Source organism: Otolemur garnettii, unplaced genomic scaffold (assembly GCF_000181295.1).
Source record: "Otolemur garnettii isolate 467f Iridium unplaced genomic scaffold, OtoGar3 scaffold00073, whole genome shotgun sequence".
NCBI classification, from domain to species: Eukaryota; Metazoa; Chordata; class Mammalia; order Primates; family Galagidae; genus Otolemur; species Otolemur garnettii.
The window spans coordinates 3,485,989-3,508,566 of NW_003852468.1; the positions used below are offsets into that span (position 1 = coordinate 3,485,989).

The following is a 22,578-nucleotide window of genomic DNA, read 5'->3' on the forward strand; positions in this document are numbered from 1 at the left end:
CTATCCAGACCCTGTGTGCACTATCCAGACCCTGTGTGCACTATCCAGACCCTGTGTGCACTATCCAGACCTTGTGTGCGCTATCCAGACCCTGTGTGCGCACCATCCAGACCCTGTGTGCGCTATCGAGACCTTGTGCGCGCTATCCAGACCCTGTGTGCGCTATCCAGACCCTGTGTGCGCACCATCCAGACCCTGTGTGCGCACCATCCAGACCCTGTGTGCACTATCCAGACCCTGTGTGCGCTATCCAGACCCTGTGTGCGCTATCCAGACCTTGTGTGCGCTATCCAGACCCTGTGTGCGCACTATCGAGACCCTGTGTGTGCACTATCCAGACCCTGTGCGCGCTATCCAGACCCTGTGCGCGCTATCCAGACCCTGTGTGCGCTATCCAGACCCTGTGTGCGCACTATCCAGACCCTGTGTGCGCTATCCAGACCCTGTGTGCGCTATCCAGACCCTGTGTGCGCTATCCAGACCCTGTGTGCGCTATCCAGACCCTGTGTGCACTATCCAGACCCTGTGTGCGCACTATCCAGACCCTGTGTGCACTATCCAGACCTTGTGTGCGCTATCCAGACCCTGTGTGCGCGCTATCCAGACCCTGTGTGCGCTATCCAGACCCTGTGTGCACTATCCAGACCCTGTGTGCGCTATCCAGACCCTGTGTGCGCACTATCCAGACCCTGTGTGCACTATCCAGACCCTGTGTGCGCTATCCAGACCCTGTGCGTACTATCCAGACCCTGTGTGTGCTCGTGCCACGGACACTGCAACACAGTGGAGGCTAGGAGGCACCCAGAAGCTTACTGCCTCAGTTGAGATATGGTTCAGAGTTGTTCTTTGATCTCTTCACTCAGAACACTCTGGGGCCTTTGTCTCACACCTACTGTAGAGCCCAGTGATATTTTTAAAAGCAACTCAGATGGGGGCAGTGCCTGTGGCTCAAAGAAATAGGGCGCTGGCCCCATATGCTGGAGGTGGCAGGTTCAAACCGAACCCCAGACAAAAACTGAAAAAAAAAAAAAAAAAAGGAGCAACCCAAATGATTCTGATGTATAGTCAAGTATGAAATCTACCTAGGACAATGCTCTTAAAATGACTGGCTATGACAGAATTTCCTATCTCCAAAATTTTCTGAACATGTAAAATATAACTTTAAAACATTTATGAACTTTAGGATTCTTTTAAAACTCTGGCCTCTCTAGTGCACTTCCAAATTTTCAGACACATATTATTGCTGGGCACACTTGTTACTTCTCTATAAGCTTAACCTAAATTTTTAAGGCTAGTCAGAAAGAAAACACTCCCAGGCATAAGCACTATACCTTTAAAGTGTCGACATAGAAAACTTTCACTGTACAGTCCAGCAACGACACAGCCAACAGCTTCTGATTAGGAGAGTAACTGACACACAGAACATCTTCATCTAGCTGTAAGGTCCGGGTATGCTTCACAGAAAGTCTAGCACCACAGAAAACATCAAGAAAAAAATGATTATGCAATCACGGGTGATTCTCTAGCTCTTTATAGTACAATAGAGACACATAAGCCAAAAAGCCATTCAACGGCTACTTCCATTCCAAAAAAATAGACACAAAAATTGTCTACTCACCTCTTCTGGGTACTATTTTCATCTTTCACCAATTCAAATTCCCAGAACTTGACAGATTTATCTGCACCACCTGTCACAAAGCCACGCTGAAAATCAAAAGATATTTTGGTTAAAAATTATTCTAGCTAGCCAGGTGTTCTGGCAAGAGCCTGTACTCCCAGCTACTTGGTAGGCTGAGGCAAGAGAATTGCTTAAGCCCAACAATTTGAGGTTGCTGTGAGCTGTGATGCCACAGCACTCTACCAAGGGTGACACAATGAGATTCTGTCTCAAAAACAAACAAAAAAATTATTCTAGCATACAAACCTTGCTAAAAAACATGAAAATGATCTAATTTCTTTTAATGTGATGGGATAAGAATTAAGAAAAATGTGGTTCTCCCTCGTCCCTTTCACCGCTCTCTGGGTGTGCTGCCATAGCCCTAACCTGAGAATCCCTACTGTAGAATAACATGGACAGAGATGACAACTAATGACAGCTAACTAGTTAGCCGCTTGTTAGCATCAGGAAGAAAAACTGTTATATGGAGGTTTTTGCTCTACCTAAGTGACAAGAATCAAAAGAATTTTCTATAAAACAGTAAAACTAGTTTGACAATACATAGAATAAATAATCTAGTCTGTTTAAAAAACTCACCTCAGAAGTTTATAAGATTATTCCTACAATGGTCCTGCTTAAAACATTTTGAAACTGTTTTCCAGTATCAGAAAACAGGATCCCAAGTGTCTATTCCACTATCTCATGGATCATATAACACTCAAAACATCTTTAGTTGTGCTGAAATGAATAACTACCAGCGTATGGAAACTGAACACTCTACAAATCAATCTTTTTTTTAAAAGACAGAGTCTCACTATTGCCCAGGCTAGAGTGTTGTAGCATCATAGCTCACAGCAACTTCCTCGGCTCAACTGATCCTCCTGCCTCAATCTCCCAAGTAGCTGGGACCAGGTGCCTGCCACAACACCCAGTTAATTTTTTCACCTTTTAGTAGACATGGGGTCTCTCTCTTGCTCAGGCTGGTCTTGGGCTCAAGGGATTCTCCTGCCTTGGCTCTTCAGAGTGCTAGGATTATAGGCATCAGCTACTGAGCCCAGCCTATTATTATCCTCAAATCACAGCTGTTTTGTTTGGATCACAAATGGGATTAACCACTTTATATTATATTATAATTTATAATATTTACATTTATATTAACCACTTTATCTTAGTTTTTTTCAATAACTAAGATCTGCTATCAATGGATAAAAATGTTTCCGCATTGAGAATATTCAACAAATGGGCAAAAATTTCTAAAGGTATTGTCAAAAAATATCTCAAAATGATCACCTGCATTACTTTTTGAATATATATACTATTCTTTGTAGTGACTCCTTTGAAGGAAAGCAAACTTTTATTGACTACTAAGGGCTGACATATTTGCTAAAACTACTACAAGGTAAAGTCAATATATGTAGGGAAAATGAGAAATTGTAGCTAAATGTACATTTACAAAATACTTGTTGAAAAATTTTACAAAATATTCTCTATGTATTGGCCACCATTTTGTAAAATTCTGTAATGAATATTTTGTAAATAAAGGTACGTTTAGCTACAATTTCCCATTTTCCTTACATGTACACAGCAACTTTTTGGGTGACTTTTGGGACACCCTGTAGTCATAGATGTTTGGGCAAAAAGGAGAGCAGAGAAGTCTATTCTCTGCACTGTGTTATCCAAAAGAATATTCCCCCTTAAAAGCATCATATACCACTGATAAAAAAGAACATGAGAATAGGCAATCTGATGTCATGTTGCTGATGACCAAAGAGCAGCTGAATAAAAATTCTTTTCATAATGACAGCCTTTCATAGTATCCGGTGTGTATGGTAACTGCACATTTCATCATGTGCAGGATCAGTTGAGCCTATGTGAAATCTAAAGATTAGATGAAAAAACAGACTTTCTTTGAAGAAATCCTGAGAGAAGTCTTTCTTAGGCTGAGACAACACTTGGTACAAGCCTCCAGAGGGCTGAAGTCCAGAGCTTTAGATCTGCCTGTGTTACCTGATCTGGAGAGAGAGACATGGACCACAACGCTCCATCATGGGCATCTACCGACTCCAGCAGATTTCCTGAGGCCAAGTCATAAAGCTGTAGCTTCCCTGTCTAGGAGAACACAAATGAGGACAGTTGCAGTAAGCATGCCACAATTCTTGCCTGCACAATTTAGACGAGGTCACACAACCAAGCAGTGAAAATGTGATCCACTACTTAGGAAACTAAGCCTATATTCCAGGCTCTGTATTCTCTATCTGATTGAATGCTATTAAGTCCCTTACTAGCATGTTGAATTAACCTTGGCAAGGTTGCCTTTAAATTTAATCAATATTAAGAGGACGATCCTCTATAATCACTCGTCTCCAGCTAGGCTTGGGTTCCTCCTCTACACTATACTGACAAGGAGAAATAGAGATCTACCTACGATGCTAGGGAGAGCAATGAGTAAAATAATAAAAATCAGAATGGCGTAGAGAAGAATAACTCCATGACATCAGTTTAGAGTCTGTACATGCCATGGTCATGGTGTCAGCATGTAACACACACAGAGCAAGACCTACTCTAGAGAAGCTTCTGCACAAGGTCGTATAAAGAGCATGAGGTAGAGGACGTGAGTCCTCAGTCTGCCTCTTTTCAACTTTGTGACCACTGGTGAATTCATCCCCATGGACCTATTTTTTCATTTGTAAAGTGAAGTATATATATATATATCACCATTGTCACCAAGATGCTAAGTATTAAATGAGATAACGTATATTAACTGCTTAGTACAGAAAACTGGCCAGGCATTGCATATAGGTAGTCTGCAAAGTAATTCACAAAATGCCTTTCCAGTAGCAATGGCAGGTGGACTTCTGAAAAGAATAATGAGGGAAACTATTAATTGAAATGCTAATACCATTTCCCTTATGTTGACCCTAAAATCTGTTCAGCCTATTTTATACTTTTTGTTGGGCAAGAAATATTCATTGTATTACCTAAGTTTTCTAATAAAATCCATGCACAGATGGCACTGGTTTCTGGGGATAATGACAAATACTTACAAAGCACTTCTCAAAACACTCCATGGACCTTATTCCATTTTCTCCTCCCCACCAGCACTACCACTACTGCTACCTCTGCTAACAGCTCTGTATCTGTCAGTCACCTGCTGTCGGCCAGCCTCTACACTAAGAGCTTTGCCCACTTCATCCCAGGGAAGTAAATTAACATCATTTTACTTGAGAAAACTAAGGCTATGAGGGCTAACTTGACCGAAAGATTACATAGCCAGTAAGTGACAGAGCCTGGATGCAAAGGTAGGTCCACCTGGTGCAAAAGCTGCTGTCAAAAAACAAATGCCATAATCTCATTATATAGATGAAGAAACATACTATTAGAAGTTATGTGATGTGCCCTAAATATTCCTATTCTAAATGAGAGAAGCCAAATCCAAATCCACATCTGCCTATTCCCACATGGTTGTCTCCTAATGTGATTAGCATCTGAAAGTGAGGACTTGATCATTTTGGCTTTATTGAATGCTTCTATCTGCCCAGTCTGACACGAGGCACTTTTATCATTAATTGAAAAACAATTATATATATGTTCATAAAAGTGCAATAAAGGATGATCACTAAAATGTTAGTTGTCATTATCCCAGGGTCATGATTTTAATTTTCTCCTTCATAATCTAACACGTAGTTTAATTTTTTAACAGATAAAGAAAATGAAACTTTAAAAAACCCACAAAAAAGAGCAATAAACTAATATCCTCCCATATATCCCAGCTCTAATAAATTCTCAATATGCTAAAAAAAGGAAGTAGATTTCTCAAACAACTTTAAGAATATTAAGCAGGAAAGTCCCAGAAATCCAAAAAAAGGTCACAGTTTACCTTTGTTCCTATGACCACCTGCCTGTCGCCAGGTACAAAGAATGAACAGAGTGCATATTCACAGGTCATGGTGCGAATACACTGCAGGGTGGACCTGTGAGAAAGAATGAATAGTGAACTCATGCATTAGGAGAACCTGCTTCCCCGTCTCAGAGGTCAGGGCGTACATTTCAACACACACTTAAGCCATGCAGAGATCTACTAAAAGAAGATGAAAGTCTTAAAAACCTTTGATTCAGACTCAATTACAGTCAAAAGGAAAATGTTAAACAGCACCAAACTTTGTTATCTTTGTGAGGACCACCTAATTCTACAGGCAGAGATTATACAAAAGCAATGTAGAGAGAAGTATCTGCTGGGCTCCACACAGCCTGACATGCGATTACCAAGAAGTGAGTGCACCTCAAGGATTGCAAGGCAAATGAGAATATCATTATATAACCCTGCAAGTACAGTTCACTTTATGGGACCATCAAGTTTCATCCATTCAACAAATACATGTCAGATGTTCACTTCAGTCAACAAATACTGAATGCCCACAACTCACCTGATTCTGTTCTAGGTGCTAGAGATATCACAGTGGATAACATGGGAGAAGTCCCTAACTTCATAAAGCTTAGCATTCTTTGGGAATGATAAATATGCAAATATTTGGTATATCAGGTAACAGCAGATATTAAGGAGAAATACAATGCTGGGTAAAGGGGATGAAGAGTGCAAGGAACTGGGAAAAAATGACAGGACTGTCATCTGAGAAGATGGGAAAATCCTGCAGATAGATTGATGGGAAGGGGTTCTAGGCAGAAAGAACAGAGAGCACACCAGCCACGAGGCAGGCACATTCTTACTGTGTTTAAAGGATAACAAGAAAGGCCCGTTGGCTCCCGTGAAGCAGAACAGGCCATAGGAACAAAGGTAAACTGTGACATTTTCTTGGATTTCCCGGACTTTCCTGCTTAATATTCTTAAAGGTGTTTGAGAAATCTACTTCGTTTTTCAGCATATTGGGAATTTAATAGAGCTGGGATATATGGGAGGATATTAGAAGGAGAGTGGTAAGAGATCTCTATGAGGACACTGGCTTTAGAGTGAGATGGAACTACTAGAAGTGGTCTGACTTCCATTATATTTAATAAAAACAATTATGCCAGCTGCTGTGCTGACATCAGATACAGAGGAGAAAGTAAGGAGGCAGGCAGATCAGTTGGGGGGTATTAATGACAATCTAGATGAGAGAAAAGGGTGGTTTGGACTGGGATTGGGCCAGTGTCCTTACAGTTATCTTACTACGTTCCTCTTCTCCTTCACGGGAGCAAACTGACCTTCTTGTTATCCCTTAAACACAGTAAGAATGTGACTGCCTCATGGCTATTTGCTCCCTATTCTTACTGCCTACAACCTCTTCCCATCAATCTGGTAGGATTCAGAAAAGTTTTGAAGGTAGAGCTGATTAATGCTTCCTAATGGATTAGGTGGATATGGGATGTGAGAGAGAATCAAGAATGGCTTGAATCAAGGATAGTTTTTAGGCTAGAAAAACTAGTAGGAAATAATTATTTACTATGATAGGAAAGTCTGTAGGAATAGCAGCTGGGGAGATTACTGGAGAAATAAAGATCCTAAATTAGGTTTGGAACATATAAAAGTTTAAGATGCTTAGACATCTGAGTAGTGATACAATGTATTTGGATCTATCAGTCTGCTGCTCAAGGCAGAGACTAAAGTTATATATAAAATCAAGTGTCATCATACAGTGAAATTTACATGACTGGAGATCAGATAAAGTGAAGTTACACAGAGAAAAGGTCCAGAGATTTAGAGGTCATAAAAGTAAGAAGGAGTCAGCTAAGACTGAGAAAAACTGCCAGGTTCCAGCAAAGGAGAAATATAAAGTCAAAGAACGTGTTGATTTCAAAGAGAAAGTTATCAATTCAAGAGAGCATGAAATGAAACTTACAGGTCACTGGATTTAGAAACATGATCACTGATGACATGACAAGATCTACTTTGGTCAGATGGTAGGTATAAAAGCCTGATGGGAGGCACCAACATAGCAGCAAAGAAAAAAAATTACATGCACACTGACACAACTGAATTGGCAAATATACTAAGAGCATGTGAATGTTCTCTTCTAGATTCTTCCATTTTTTCAGTGAACTGGGAAGCGAGGTCTCAGCTTACAGGCATTAGATGTACTGGAGGGGAAGGTGTGAAATAATCATCTAGGAAGTATAAGAATGACCATTAAAATCATTGGCCATTACTAGGAATTCACTTTTTTTTTTAAAAGAGGAGGCTGTATGGTTGTGTGTTTTTCACTAGCCAAGTACAAACTCCACAAGATACAAACTCCACATGTGGACTAAGTGTGCATTTTTTTGTTCCACATTTAAAAAGACAACTTTTTCTACTGTAAACTCCACAGGCCAATGGCCAAAATGCACTGAAGATAAAACTATCTTTCAAAAGCTAATAACAAAGCAAATATTTCAAAGAAAAAGAAACTACCACAGGATAAAGTTATAGGAAAACCATTTCACAAACCTGTTCCATATCTTAACGGAATCAGCTGCTGCTGAAAGGACAGCAATGTTGTCTGAGCTGAATGACAGAGTCCGCACGTCACTGCGATGACCCCCGATGGTGATTCTGCTTGTCCTGACAGGTTGAGGAGTAGGTAAGAATGGATGCAATGAATATAATTCCACCAAGTTGTTTTGCAGCAAGAAGACAGCCTTTAACTCTCCTTGAGGTGTATGAATCAGGTCAAAGGATCTGCATGGAAATAATCACAAATGTTCCAGTTATCATTTTTGTTTACAAGGGTAACTTCTTCTATGGGAAAGGCTTTATGATATCCTCAATCTATACCAAGTTTGGACAAATGTAAAGAATTTTATAAATAAATGCACTCTGCGTATTTAGTAGTAGTTGAATATAGGCTTGTAAGTCAGAGAAACCTAGGCTGGGATCCTGATTCTGACACATGCCTTTTGTTCTTGTGTATACATCTTTTCTGAACATGGGATATATATTTTTTTTAATTGGCAGCAGGAAAGGACAGTAAATGAATAGCTAAAAGATTATAATAATCCAAATATAAGATAGTAAGTAGGCTCCAATAGAGGCAAAGTGTGACGACACAGGTCTTACAATCAGCCTCCAAATACACACCTCACACATACTGCTTACAAATTGCATAAAGAAGCCAGTATTACTTTGCAGCTTACTACTACTATTTCTATATTTCAGATAATTTATTTTTACTTACTTGATTTTTGCAGAAGTTTTGATATTGACCACCCGTTGTATTTCATCTTGCAGAGTCATTTCAACATTGATTTCAAGGTCTTCCTCTTCCCCTTCACAAGAATTTAATCTAGAGGGAGGGGGAAGAAAAGAGTATCATGGTATTACGTTTTTAAAAGTACCTTTGCTCTTATTTGAGTTCAAAATCTGGACCCAGGACCAATAAGCTAAGTGATTTGGGGAAAGTCACTGAACTATACAGGATTAACTTGAGAAATCAACAACAAGGTGAACCTAGAACTGTTTTTGAACTAAGTGTTATTTCACTTAATATCTACCCTCAAAAAATAGATTCTGAATGCAACGACTCATAAAAGATCTGAGAACAAGTCTCTGTAATTCAAATGATTCCATGGAAATGATTCTGGTATACTTTTCTAACTTTAGGACTTTTAAAAAACTCATTAACCTCCCCCTAAAAATCCAACCATCTCAAATAAACCAGAGTAACTGTCAAAAGATGTGCTAAATCAGATGACTTTATCTCTGAGAAACTTTGTTCTCTTTTAACAGTTACTGGAGATAGAGTAAATATTTCCATAAAATTGCAAGTTTTCTCAGTAACACTTGGCCCACTCAGGATACTTCACTATTAACAAATATTAATAAAACATACTTTGCTTTCTTTCTAGCTTTCTTCATCTTCTTATCCATTTTCTTCTGAATTTCCTCTTTGGAAAGGATATGAAACACTTCTAGCACAGAATCAGTTCCCTAGAAAAGGCAAAACATTGATGTAAGTCCAAGATAGGCAAATTGTAATTTAGCTTATTCTCAGTAAGAACTAAACAGCAACATTTATTTTTTTTCTTCCCTTACTTATTTTAATATCTTGGACAACTTAATCTCTCTGAGTCTGTTAGCTCATTTGTAAAATGGGGATACCATTTCCTACTCAGAAAATTGCTCTGAAGACTAAACAAGAAGTTAAATGCTTTTTTGGAGACAGAGTCTCACTTTATCACCCTGGCAGTAGAGTGCTGTAGCATCACAGCTCACAGCAACCTCAAACTCTTGGGCTCAAGCGATTCTCTTGCCTCAGCCTCCCAAATAGCTGGGACTACAGGCGCCTACCAAAATACCATGCTATTTTCAAAGACGGGGTTCTCATTCTTGCTCAGGCTGATCTTAAACTCCTGAGTTTAAGCAATCTACCTGCCTTTGCCTACCAGAGTGCTAGGATTACAGGTGTGAGCTGCTGTGCCCAGCAGTTAAATGCTTTTAAATTGCTTAGAAAAGCCAGCATTTGATAAAGTTACTATTAATAAGAAAATAGGAGCTTTTTTTGTTGTTATGCTAATAGAAGATAGGGATTATAGGTCCAGTTAGTAGCCTACAAAGGAGTATTAACATGCAAAAAACCACACCTCTACACTGAACATGAAAGAATGAATGCTGGCCTAGTGCATTGTTATTCCTTGTTATTTTCTCCTACATACTTACATGGCAAGCAAGAATCCTGCCTGTCTTGTCAACTGAGAGGTTCACAACTCTGTCTCTTCCTTCTCGCATTATGGAACCAGCTTTTCTGCATGAAAGGATACGCTACAGAAACCACAAGAGAAGAGGGTTAAATGTCAGTTCTGCTAACCCTCTGAAAAGATATAATACCAATAAATGCAGGTGAGAAAAATATTCCCTAAAATAATGATGAGAACTGCAATCTGTAATTCTCACTTTTCCCACTATTCAACTGGATTAAAGGTAAAAAAAAAATTACATCTTCAGGAGCTTCATCCACCTCCGGGGTATCATCCTCTGCTTCAAGAGAGGCCTGTATTCCAGGAGAAGACCCTTTAATCTTCTTTGGCTCTGGTTCTTCCAAATCTTCAATCTGTTAAATGAAAATGGGAAAATAAAAGCTAAAATACCATCTTCCAGGAGGTAATTCTTAACCTTAATGACTTTGAAACCTTCCCGATGGCCACTAAGAGTCAGTGATCTCTCTGATCAAATCTCTTCAATGGCAGGACAGGTTCAAAAATGTATTAAAAATTGACTTCATCATAGACAAACAAAACATTATTCATTATATTATCTCCTGTAACTTTCTATAGTAGAAACAGTAGAACTACTACACCAGTGACAACAGTGAAAAAATAACCTATTCTTCATTAACTTTAAAACTTTCTCTGTTCCTAGGTAGGTCTACCATGTTCTAGAGCAGCAGTTCTCAACCTGTGGGTTGCGACCTCTTTGTAATAATGAAAATACCTCCTGCATATCAGATATTTACATTACGATTTGTAACAGTAGCAAAATTACAGTTATGAAGTAGCAATGAAAATAACTTTATGGGGGGAGGGGCAAGATGGCCAACAGGCACAAGCATCTGACAGCAGCTCCCATACAGAGGGAAGGATAATGTCCAGAAAATACCCAATAAAGTTGTAGACTGAGAACCCAGCCAAGAGGGAAGAATGATATCTGCAGGACATCTCTCCTGAGGCAAGTTGAGACTCCAAGAAAGCAATCTACAGGTACATAATACATCCCAAAGGAAAAGTGTCCATCCCCTCCCCCAAGAAAGTTGGGTTTTTCTCTATGTTTTCTCTTCGTTTGCTCCTGTAAGATTTCTACAGGTGAGCAGTGAACTGAGGACCTATTATCTTACCCCACATGTGAGAGCTATAGGAAGAAGGGTCTGCTCCCCTAGAGGGACTCTGCTGAGATTCTGAACACTCTCTTGCCTGGCAGAAAAACCGAACAAACGTTTTCACTGCCATTTTGAATTCCCAGTCCACCCTTCCCCCCTTGCCAACACAGACAGTGAGGGGGTGCCCAAGAGCAGCATCCCCCACCACTACAGGACCAAGCGCCCAGTCCCGGTATTGCAGCTGGAGACCTGCTAGACCCACGCGCGTTCCGCAGATGGCAGCACAGGAGTCCCCCATTCCAGGCACCTTTAACATTGTAATGGAAGTTATAGCCATTGCAATTAGGGAAGAAAAGGCAATCAAGGGTATCCATATAGGATCAGAAGAGATCAAACTTTCACTCTTCGCAGATGATATGATTGTATACCTGGAAAACACCAGAGATTCTACTACAAATCAAGAAGTGATAAGGAATACAGCAGCGTCTCAGGTTACAAAATCAACATTCATAAATTGGTAGCCTTTATATATACCAACAACAGTCAAGCTGAAAAAGTAGTCAAGAACTCTATTCCATTCACAGTAGTGCCAAAGAAGATGAAATATTTGGGAGTTTACCTAACAAATGACATGAAAGATCTCTATAAAGCAAACTATGAAACTCAAAGAAAAGAAATAGCTAAAAATGTTAACAAATGGAAAAACATACCATGCTCATGGCTGGGGAGAATTAACATTGTTAAAATGTCCATACTACCCAAAGCAATATATAATTTTAATGTAATCCCTATTAAAGCTCCACTCTCATACTTTAAAGATCTTGAAAAAATAATACTTCACTTTACATGGAATCAGAAAAAACCTCAAATAGCCAAGATATTACTCAGAAATAAAAACCAAGCAGGAGGAATCATGCTACCAGACCTCAGACTATACTATAAATCGATAGTGATCAAAATGGCATGGTACTGGCACAAAAACAGAGAGGTAGTTGTATGGAACAGAATAGAGAGCCAAGAGATGAACCCAACTACCTGCCATTACATGATCTTTGACAAGCCAACTAAAAACATTGAGTGGGGAAAAGATTCCCTATTTAACAAATGGTGCTGGGCAAACTGGCTGGTGACCTACAGAAGACTGAAAGTAGATCCACACCTTTTACCACTAACTAAGACAGACTCTCACTGAATTAAAGATTTAAACTTAAGACACGAAACTATAAAAATACTAGAAGAAAGTATAGGTAAAACACTTGAAGAAATTGGCCTGGGTGAAAATTTTATTAGGAGGACCCCCCGGGCAATTAAAGCAACATCAAAAATACACTACTGGGACCTCATCAAACTAAAAAGCTTCTGCACCGCCAAGCAAGCAGACAGCCCTCAGAATGGGAGAAGATGTTTGCGGTTATGTCTCCAACAAAGGTTTAATAAGCAGAATCCACAGAATCGTATTAGCAAGAAGAGAACAAGTGATCCCATCTCAGGGTGGGGCAAGGGACTTGAAGAGAAACTTCTCTGAAGAAGACAGGCGCATGGCCTAGAGATATATGAAAAAAATGCTCATCATAAAAAAAAAAATGCTCATCATTCTTAATCATCAGAGATGCAAAGTAAAACTACTTTGAGATATCATCTAACACCAGTAAGATTAGCCCATATCACAGAATCCCAAAATCACAGATGCTGGTGTGGTTGTGGAGAAAAGGGAACACTTCTACACTGCTGGTGGGATTGTAAACTAATATGTTCCTTTTGGAAAGACATCTGGAGAACACTTAAAGAACTAAAAATAGACCTGCCATTTGATCCTATAATTCCTTTACTAGGTATATATCTAGAAGACCAAAAAGCACACTACAACAAAGATATCTGTACCAGAATGTTTATTGCAGCCCAATTCATAATTGCTAGGTCATGGAAGAAGCCCAAGTGCCCATGGACCCACAAATGGATCAATAAATTGTGGTATATGTACACCATGGAATACTAAGCAGCCCTAAAGAAAGATGGAGACTTTACCTCCTTCATGTTTACATGGATGGAGCTGGAACATATTCTTCTTAGCAAGTATCTCAAGAATGGAAGAAAAAGTATCGAATATACTCAGCCCTACTATGAAACTAATTTATAGCTTTCAAAGGAAAGCTATAACCCAATTATAGCTCAAGAATATAGGGGAAGGGAGGGGGGAGGATGGGTGAAGGGAGGGTGATTGGTGAAATCACATCTATGGTTTATCTTTTAAGGGTACATGTGAATCTTTCTAAATGAAGAATATAAATGTCTTAACATAATAATTAAGAAAATGACATGAAGGCTATATTAAGCAGTTTGATAAGAATATTTCAAATTTTATATAAAAATAGCACACTGCACCCCATGACAGTATCAATGTACATAGCTATGATCTAATAAAAAAAAAAAAGAGGAAATAATTTTATGGTTGGGGTCACCACAACATAAGGAACTATATTAAAGGGTCATGGCATTAGGAGGCATTAGGAAGGCTGAGAACCACTGTTCTAGAGGGAATGACTCAAACTGGCATTAGGAATTGCAAAGGCATTACAGTAAAGGTTATATTTTCCCCTTAAATAAAATAGAAAACCTAGCCCACTAGTATAGAACTCACCAAAATCACTACTGAACACAATAGTACACATCTAACACTAGCTAAATCTAAGGTCCATAACCTGTTTTTCTACACAAATTCTTTGAGTATCTGATAAAAAGTAACAAATCTTTTCAGAATATACATATTTATAAACACACATAAATTCTACAACTATTTTTGTGGGGAAAAGTTCACAGATACTCTGAAGTTCATGCATGAACACTCAATGGTCCAGGAATATCAGTGTAAGACTGTCACAAACTAAAACTTTAGCAGTACCAGAAGCTTTAAGCCTAAAGCGAGCCCTCTTCTGAGCTAAATGAATGAGACCAATGAGCATATAATGAAGAAAACCTTTGTTTAGAAGTTGCAGGTTATTAATGTGATAGAATTCCTTCTAGTACTATGTGAAACACTCAATAATCACATCTGAAGCTAAATCCAGTGAGCCAATAAAACTAAAACATGCCATTGTCCATGATCCAAAAAATTACTTACCTCTTGCAGATAGGTTATGTCCCAAGCCCTCAGTTCACTGTCTGAGGCCCCAGTGATGAGTCGCTTCTCTTCTGACACCAAAACCAATCCCCATACCTATAGAGTAAAAAAGATTCAAATAATGATTTTGAAGGGATTCTAGGTTCTAAAATGTGATATTCCAAAAGTACACTGCAGTGAAATTTCTTTGGTACATCAAAGTCAAAGAAAAAACATATTAAGGCAATCCTTTCAAAATGCACTAAGAAAAATCTCACTTTTACAGAAAAAAAAAATGATTTGCAGTAAAATTGTTGCTTATGTGATAATGGCTGTTCATCATAAACCCTAACCAGAATCTACCCAAATAATGACTTTAAGTTTTCTATTCCTTTGATTTCAGCAGTGTCCACAAATATCCAGGAAATGAACAATGAAAATAACATTTTTGCAAATCAAGTCAAGGAATTTAATCTTTTTCTCCTCACTAACTCCAGATATTATGTTTGTGAAAGTCTGATATGAACAAAGCATTGAGGAGGATGCAAAGATGTGTCAAACAGTCCCCTGAACTCAGCTGAATAGATCTATCTTCAGGAAGCTATTGTAATAGCTACAATTCGCTGTTGGGCAGACATTATATACACAGTATCATTAAACTTTCCTACAATAATACAAGTGGATACCTGCTATTTAAAAATAATAAAGTTCATGAATTAAAACCATCCAAGGTCACTTTTTACTAACTGCCAGAGCAGCTGTCCCTGCTCCAGCTGGCACTGCTTCCACCAAACCACCTCCCTGTCTCTCAAGCTGGCACATGATGACTGTTGTGAGCAGTAAAAACAAGGAGCCAAAAGGGCCAGAGAAGAAAACTGCCTTTTCCTTTTTGCCTTGCCATTCTCTCCTTGGGCCCCAAATCTTACATATATGTACCTCAGTTCGATGGCCAACCATTGTTTTGAAGCAGTGCTGGGTATCAAGGTCCCACCATTTCACCGTGGTATCTTTCCCGCTAAAAGAAGAAATAGCAGAAGAACTTTTCTAGGAAGAATCATTCAACAGGGAGATCAAGGATTCATCTAATGCTTTAAAAAGATGATATACATCAATAATGTCTAAAGCTCCTATTCTAGCCAAACTTTCTCCTAAAAAGCAAAGATCCTAATACTCTATGTACTTTTTCTTTTTTTGTTGTTTAAGGCAAGTGTGAAACAAAGTTTACTGGGGAAGAGAAAAATATGTTTACAAGGCAAGATATGTTCACCAACGACAGTGAATGGGCTACCACCATTGAGACGAAAGGGCAAAGAGACAAAGAGACCTCCGTGTACTCTCATGCAGAAAATGTTTTACTGATAAAGCACAAAAATGACTGAATTCAGAGTACAAAGGACACAGAACTTGATCCATCATGCTTTCCTTCTTCCAGTGTCCATCACCACAGCACTGCCATTCTTTCAGACCGTCCGACAGGGCACCATCTTAGACACTGCCTCCTCCTTTCCACACCCACCTTGTCTCTGTGTCCTGGAAACACCCACTCTGTGTTTCTAAGCCTTGACCCCTTCTAGTCCATTTCTGCACATACACCTACCTGAATTTAAGTTCTACTACCTGGATTATCCTAATGCCTTCTCATCAGACCTCTTTGTCCACTGCTGTTCTCTCATCCCACCTAATAGACTAGTGTCAGATAATCTCAATTTTTTAAATTTACAGTAGCTCAATGAATCAGAATTAAGCACTTTAGCACGATTCTCAAAACGATCCACTAATTGATTCTTAACCCCTTACTATAGTCCCTCTCTGCCAATTAGCTCTAACCTATCTGCTCAAATGCCTCCTCTTCCCTGCCTTTTCACTAATATAAATCTAATACAATCCTCTTTCATTACCAAACTGGGACAAACAAATAAAAACAAGTCAAAATAATCCCTGAAAACCAGATTTATGAAGTGCATTCCATAAAAATCACACTTTACATTATTTCTTTTCCTTTACATTGCATAAGCTGTAATATATACATTTTCTATGAGAACTACAAAATCATTTTCTCACAGAATGTGTGTTATCTGAGCAAGACACACTAATGCACCTGTATCCTGTCTGAGAGGCACAAAGCCACCCCTGGTAAGGCATTTACAAGATATTCTGCCTTATTACTATGGTTTCTCTAATTACTGCCTAGCAAACTTTAGGATTCCAGCCTTTCCTAGGGATCACTCTTCAAGAATAATTATTGTATCAGGTTGAAACATATGAAATTGTTGATAGTTGATCATTTTTGACCTACATAAAGGGAAATTTTGAAGGCTTCAACCTAATGTACATTCAGACGGCCTACAGAGTACGGTACATCTCTCCTCAGAAGGTGGGCCACTTCAAACACCTGGTATTCACATTTGCCCATTGCTCCATATTCTGTTTTCCTAACTTTTCAGGGATCCAGAAAGCAAACAAAGCTCATTTCATAAAAGTTGTGTCAAAAGGTTAAGGAACATGGAATGGCTGATATTAGAATAAAAGAACCACATCCTTATGTTGACCTAATTTCCATAGACTGGACACAAACTACATGTACCTATCAGTAGTAGGCCTAGTTTCTTACGTTGACCTCATATGTTGACCACCTCTGTATGTTAACCAGTTTGTTACAGTCCCTTGGGTGGTCGACTTACAGAGTTTCTACTGTAATTAACTCTGGGAAGGGCAGGAAGGAGACAGGAAAGCAAGAGAACAGGAGAGGAAGTCAGCATGTGAGCGAGAATAAGCAGTGTGGAGAAACGGGGAAGGCATAACCTAAGTTCCCGCTGTGAAACCTTCTCCAATGAATTTGCCTAGAAAAGGATGGAAATGAAACCACTGCTTCCTTACCTAGTAACTAGCAGATTCTTTTCTCGTAGAAACAATGCCTGTGTAATGGCATCCTTGTGTCCTTTTAGACGGTAGAGGCCACTTTCATTGATCACATCCCACACAATAACATCTGTGTCCTAAAGGGATAAAATAATACAAAAGAAAAATAACTTCCTTTACCATGTAAGGTCTAAGTTGACAAACAAAAGGACTTAATTATTCCAAAGGCCATACATAGCCCTTGTAGAAAATTTGGAAAGCAAACAGAAAGTGCAGAGGAATAAACACTAGCCTTAGTCCATTTAGGAATTAACACCAGATATTTTGCTTTTGTTTTATATTGTTCCAGTCTTTATGTATATATCCAGATTGTCACTTTCCTATTAGAAAACTGAGTTCCTGCCATCTACATCATTTTATAACTGCTCCCTTTTAAAAACTTATACTATTTCTGTACTATTCTAGAGTGTTCTTATTTCTGATATTTATATAATGATCAACTCTAAGGATATACTATAACTTATTTTAAAATTTTTCTATTTTATTCTTAGATTCATTGGAGGACTAAAAAAAATACCAAACAAAAAATAAATTTTCCATCTTAGACATTTAGTCAGTTTCCAGTTTTCTGATACTGTAAGTATACAGAAATGAGCATTCTTATACTTAAATGTCTTTACATAGCTCTGATTAGGAGAAATACTAAAATGGAAAATTCTTAGATTAAAAGGTATGTTTATTTTTAAAGTCATTGATTCACAGCATTAAAATGATCTGAAGGTTGGTAAATCTTTAGAACTAGCAGGGATATGTACAGTTAAGGCCAGTTTTTTCATCCATGTAACTCTGGGTATTACTGGTTTTCTTAAAAACACTACCAGTTCCATAAGTGAAAAATGTTCAGTCTCGGTGGGATATGGTGGTTCATGCCTGTATTCCGAGCACTTTGGGAGGCTAAGGCGAGTGGATTACTTGAGCTCAGGAGTTCAAGATCAGCCCGAGCAAAAGTGAAACCCTGTCTCCATTAAAAATAAAAAAATTAGACAAGCACTGTGGCAGGGGCCTGCAGTTCTAGCTACTTGGGAGGCCAGGGCAGGAGAATCACTCCAACCAAGGAGCATGAGGTTGCCATGAGCTAGGCTGATGCCATAGCACTCTACTCAGGGCAACAGAGCAAGATTCTGTCTAAAAAAAAAAAAAAAAAATTGCTTTAACTTAGAAAACACTAATCTTTCCCATACTTGTCTGTATGTGGACATAGAAACATGGTTTGTGTCTCTATAAAAGTCTTCAATTACATTCTTCAATAAAGCTGTATGGTATTTTTATGTCTGTTACTCCAATATTCTATTGTGAGTGGATTTTACATTATGTTTTCTAATTTATGACTTTGGAGACAGGGGAAAACTACTGCTTTTACAGAACTCAATGGCAAATGACTGTCATTTTATCTCTTCTTTTCCAGTCTTTGTTTTCTGTTCCTTGTTATACTATTTTGGGTAGCACTTCCATAATAATGTTCTATAATAGTTATTATGGGTTCCTTTGTCTCATTCCTGTATTCAATAGGCTTTTATCAGAGAATATGACAGGAAACAAAATTAACTTTCCAGTTCACTCATCCTCCTCACTATCTGTACTATCTACACAATGTTGGTACACTGAGAGTCTATTGTTTCACCCAACAATTATTGTTAACAACCTCTTTCAGCACAAGCCTTACACTCCTCTAATATCAAAGTCTCACCTTGGACCCAGATGCTAGTCTGCCTCCTAGCTGATCATACTTCAAGGTAGTGACAGCTGCTTTGTGTCCATTGAAGGTCACATTTCCTTCCCCACTCAGAAGACTGAAGATTCGGACAGATCCATCCTCATAACCAACAGCTAAGTGCAGTCCATCTGGGGAGGGGCATAAGCAAGTGACTTCATGTTTAAGCCCCTGAAGGATGAGGATCTAAAATCATAAAAATCAAAAACAATATAGAGGAGTTAAACATAAATTGTGGGAATAATTAGACACAGTAAAATTGAGAGCATCAATAAAAGGTAAAATTATTTTCTCCAAAGTTTTACATTGGCATAATACCTGCAAAATCCCAAGGAAATAAATGAAATAAATTACCAAGTCTTTATCCTAGGCTGACACTAAATGATTTTCAAAAAAGGATCATAAACTCACTCTTGCTTTAATTAACTGAGTCCCATTTTATGAGAAACCACTCTTCAGTACAATAGGAGTTTTACTCTGGGTGGCAGTATTTAAGAAGTAACCTCTTGGGAGTTATATAATAAATGGACAAGACAAAAATGCCTATATTTAGTAAGGCAGAAGTGGTAGGCATAGGGAATTCAGAGTCACACAGAATATCAAAGCCCTGGGCCTCATCTGTATAACAAGAAAAAAGTTCTGTCAAGATAGCAGAGTAATACGCCTTTTATATGCTTAAGATTTTATAACTGGCTAGAGAGTAGAAGAACCTGAAAAATATGATTGGCAAAGTAAAAAAAAAATAAATCAGAAATAATAATTACAAATAATGACTTATAAATATTCCTATGAATAGACATCTATGAAATAAGCTCCTCTTTGGTTGTGGTTTTCAGAATTTGGTAGAGAAAAACACAAAGGAACTTGACGCTTGACTATTTAGACTTAAGGAAAAAGATTTTTCTTCCAGAGACACATATACAAAAAAACCCATGCATGGTAAATTAATCAGAGCTCTCCCACTTCTGCCTCTCCATCCTTAAATACCCACAAATGAGTATCAACCCAGTTGATTTTCAGCTCACCTTTTCTCCTTTCCTCAAGTCCCAGATGAAAACGTGCTCACAGGCTGGTACTGCTACATAGCGTCCTTTCTCACCACGAAGTGTCACAAAGACAATATTACCTTTTTGGCTGCCAATCAGGCCAAAAACTGCACTAGCAACATAGCGTAGGTACTGCTTGGTGAGCCCCATGTTATAATGGCTGATACCACAGGTGAGGCAATCTGCACATAAACAAAGAAAATGCAGGTCTACTAGGCTAGAGAACATGAGCTATCTATCACGTGGTTAAAAGCATGTGTCTTGTGACTTTACTTACTCTGAATAAAATCACTGATATAAAGTACCTGGACATTTCACTTTTTACTCACTGTTGACTCAATGTGTAATCAAACTTTTAATTTCTCAAGTTTCAAAATGTCACACCCACCTCATGAATATTTGGTATTTATTTGTAGCCTCAATGCAGCCAACAATTCACTTCTGCTCTTTTCAAATAGCATCAAAGTTTTTACACTGATATTGACAACATGAAACTGAACATATTTATCAATGAATATTTACTGTAAACCTATTAATTAGACAGGCACTGTTCCAGACACCAGAAATATGTTGAATAAGATAAAATCCCTGACCTCCTGGTGCTAACCCTCTAGTACAGTGGTTCTCAAACTCCAGTATACATCCAAATCACTTGGCGGGAATATGAAAACATCTCATCTCTTTGCACCTGTTTCTGATTCAGTGGCATTTGCAGTGAGGCCAATGATTTTTTCATCTCTAACAAGTGATGGGGCTCCTATAGTTCCTGGAACCATACTTTGAGAACTTCTGCTCTAGTCTACATGGGTCTGTCTTTGATTTCAGTAAAAGAGTAGCCATCTCCCTTTGGCACAGAAAAATGGTAGAGCCACTTGGCACAAAATTTTTGAAAGATGCCAAAAATTCTGCAATTTTACCAAACTCACTGAAAGCACTGGTTATGGATAAAAGAATAAGAGGTGAAGGAGATGATAAAAAGTCAATCTTGTCAGCTTTGAAATGAAAGAATGAAAAGCATCCCTCAAAACACAAGTTATTTAAAAAAACACAAGATTATAGAAGTTATAGCCTTTAGGAGAGAGTTGTTTCTTTTTGTTGTTGTTGCTGCTGTTGTTTGGTTTAACTCTATAGGGTCTCTTTCTGATTATCATCTGCTATTTTAGTTTAACAGAAAAATATTCCATCTCAACTGTTAATATTATCTATTAATAATCACTTACTGGCCTCACTGTTTTTCTCACAGGAACTAACATAAAGCCAATTAAAAATCAAGGAAATACTAACAGGGTAATAATGCTCTAAGCCTAGGCCATTTGATTAATTCTTCCCCAATTTCTCCAACCTCTTAACCATAGTTATTCAAGTTAAGAGTTACCACCTTCTTCTGCAGTATTTTCCTTGGAGAGCATTCATAAAGCCATATCTAGGCCCTGGAACTCCCATATTTCTATTTCCACAATACTAACTATAGGGTTCCAAACACACAGTGGACATCCTAACTTGCATATCTATAGTACCGCATTTAACATGTCAATAACCACACCTACCTTACTTCTTGAATCACTCTCACTTTTTCTGACTCTAAGACCCAATCCTCCTAGCTACTCAGACTCACAACCTTGTAATAAACTTTGGCTTATTAATAAAAATTACTGTAGCAGCCAAGACATAACTTCAATATGGTAACTGATATATTAAAAGTATTTAAGTAAACACATGTAGTTGTTTAATTATATATGGCAATTAACAAAATGAGTTAACAAATGCACAGCACTTTAAAAAGTATCTACCACACTGTAAATAGAAGTTTAAAGAATTCTCCACCATAATGCTACCAGGGAGATAAGTATCCTTATCTCCATTTTACAGGCAAGAAATCTAGAGCGAGAGATGCTAAATAGCTAGCCAAGTCATTCAAATACCTAAGTGCCAAAGCCAGATTCCAATCCAGCCAGGCTGCCTCCTATATTTCTGCCTGTCTTTGTCTGTTTCCCTTTGTCAGTCAACTCCACTAGGTTGTTTCACTGAAGCAGGATCCTCCTCCCTCTTTCCAGCACACTCAGTACCAGGCCTTTATCGCCTTACTACACAGTGCTTTTCCACCTAGCACCTCCACCTCCAAGTTTTTCACCTTTTCACTTAAGTCAGAATATTACCTGACTAGTCTTTGCAAATGAACTTTCCCTACCCCCAAGCCCTTTAAAGAGCTAAATCGTTTGCCTGTTTCCAAAAACTCCTCCTACCTATCTCTCCTTACTCTTGAAAAGCCCTCTCACATTACAACAAAGATATTTGTATCAGAATGTTTATTGCAGCCCAATTCATAATTGCCAGGTCATGGAAGAAGCCCAAGTGCCCATCGATCC

The 22,578-nt window shown here is 38.5% G+C and overlaps 1 protein-coding gene across 2 annotated transcripts in view; it reads right to left on the reverse strand.

Moving 5' to 3' along the window:
* Positions 1-22,578, reverse strand: part of WDR3 (WD repeat domain 3) — a 32,892-nt gene that overhangs the window by 9,157 nt on the left and 1,157 nt on the right. For both annotated transcript variants that reach the window (XM_003793817.3, XM_023515509.1), the window contains exons 2-15: positions 20,192-20,394; positions 19,143-19,352; positions 17,414-17,532; positions 15,473-15,551; positions 14,558-14,653; positions 10,564-10,677; positions 10,287-10,388; positions 9,460-9,557; positions 8,806-8,913; positions 8,079-8,309; positions 5,535-5,628; positions 3,665-3,766; positions 1,619-1,704; positions 1,332-1,467 (exon numbers count right to left, since the gene is read on the reverse strand). In XM_003793817.3, the coding sequence (XP_003793865.1) occupies positions 1,332-1,467; positions 1,619-1,704; positions 3,665-3,766; positions 5,535-5,628; positions 8,079-8,309; positions 8,806-8,913; positions 9,460-9,557; positions 10,287-10,388; positions 10,564-10,677; positions 14,558-14,653; positions 15,473-15,551; positions 17,414-17,532; positions 19,143-19,352; positions 20,192-20,362 (1,746 nt within the window). In that variant the 5' untranslated portion in view covers positions 20,363-20,394. The remainder of the gene's footprint in view (positions 1-1,331; positions 1,468-1,618; positions 1,705-3,664; positions 3,767-5,534; positions 5,629-8,078; positions 8,310-8,805; positions 8,914-9,459; positions 9,558-10,286; positions 10,389-10,563; positions 10,678-14,557; positions 14,654-15,472; positions 15,552-17,413; positions 17,533-19,142; positions 19,353-20,191; positions 20,395-22,578) is intronic.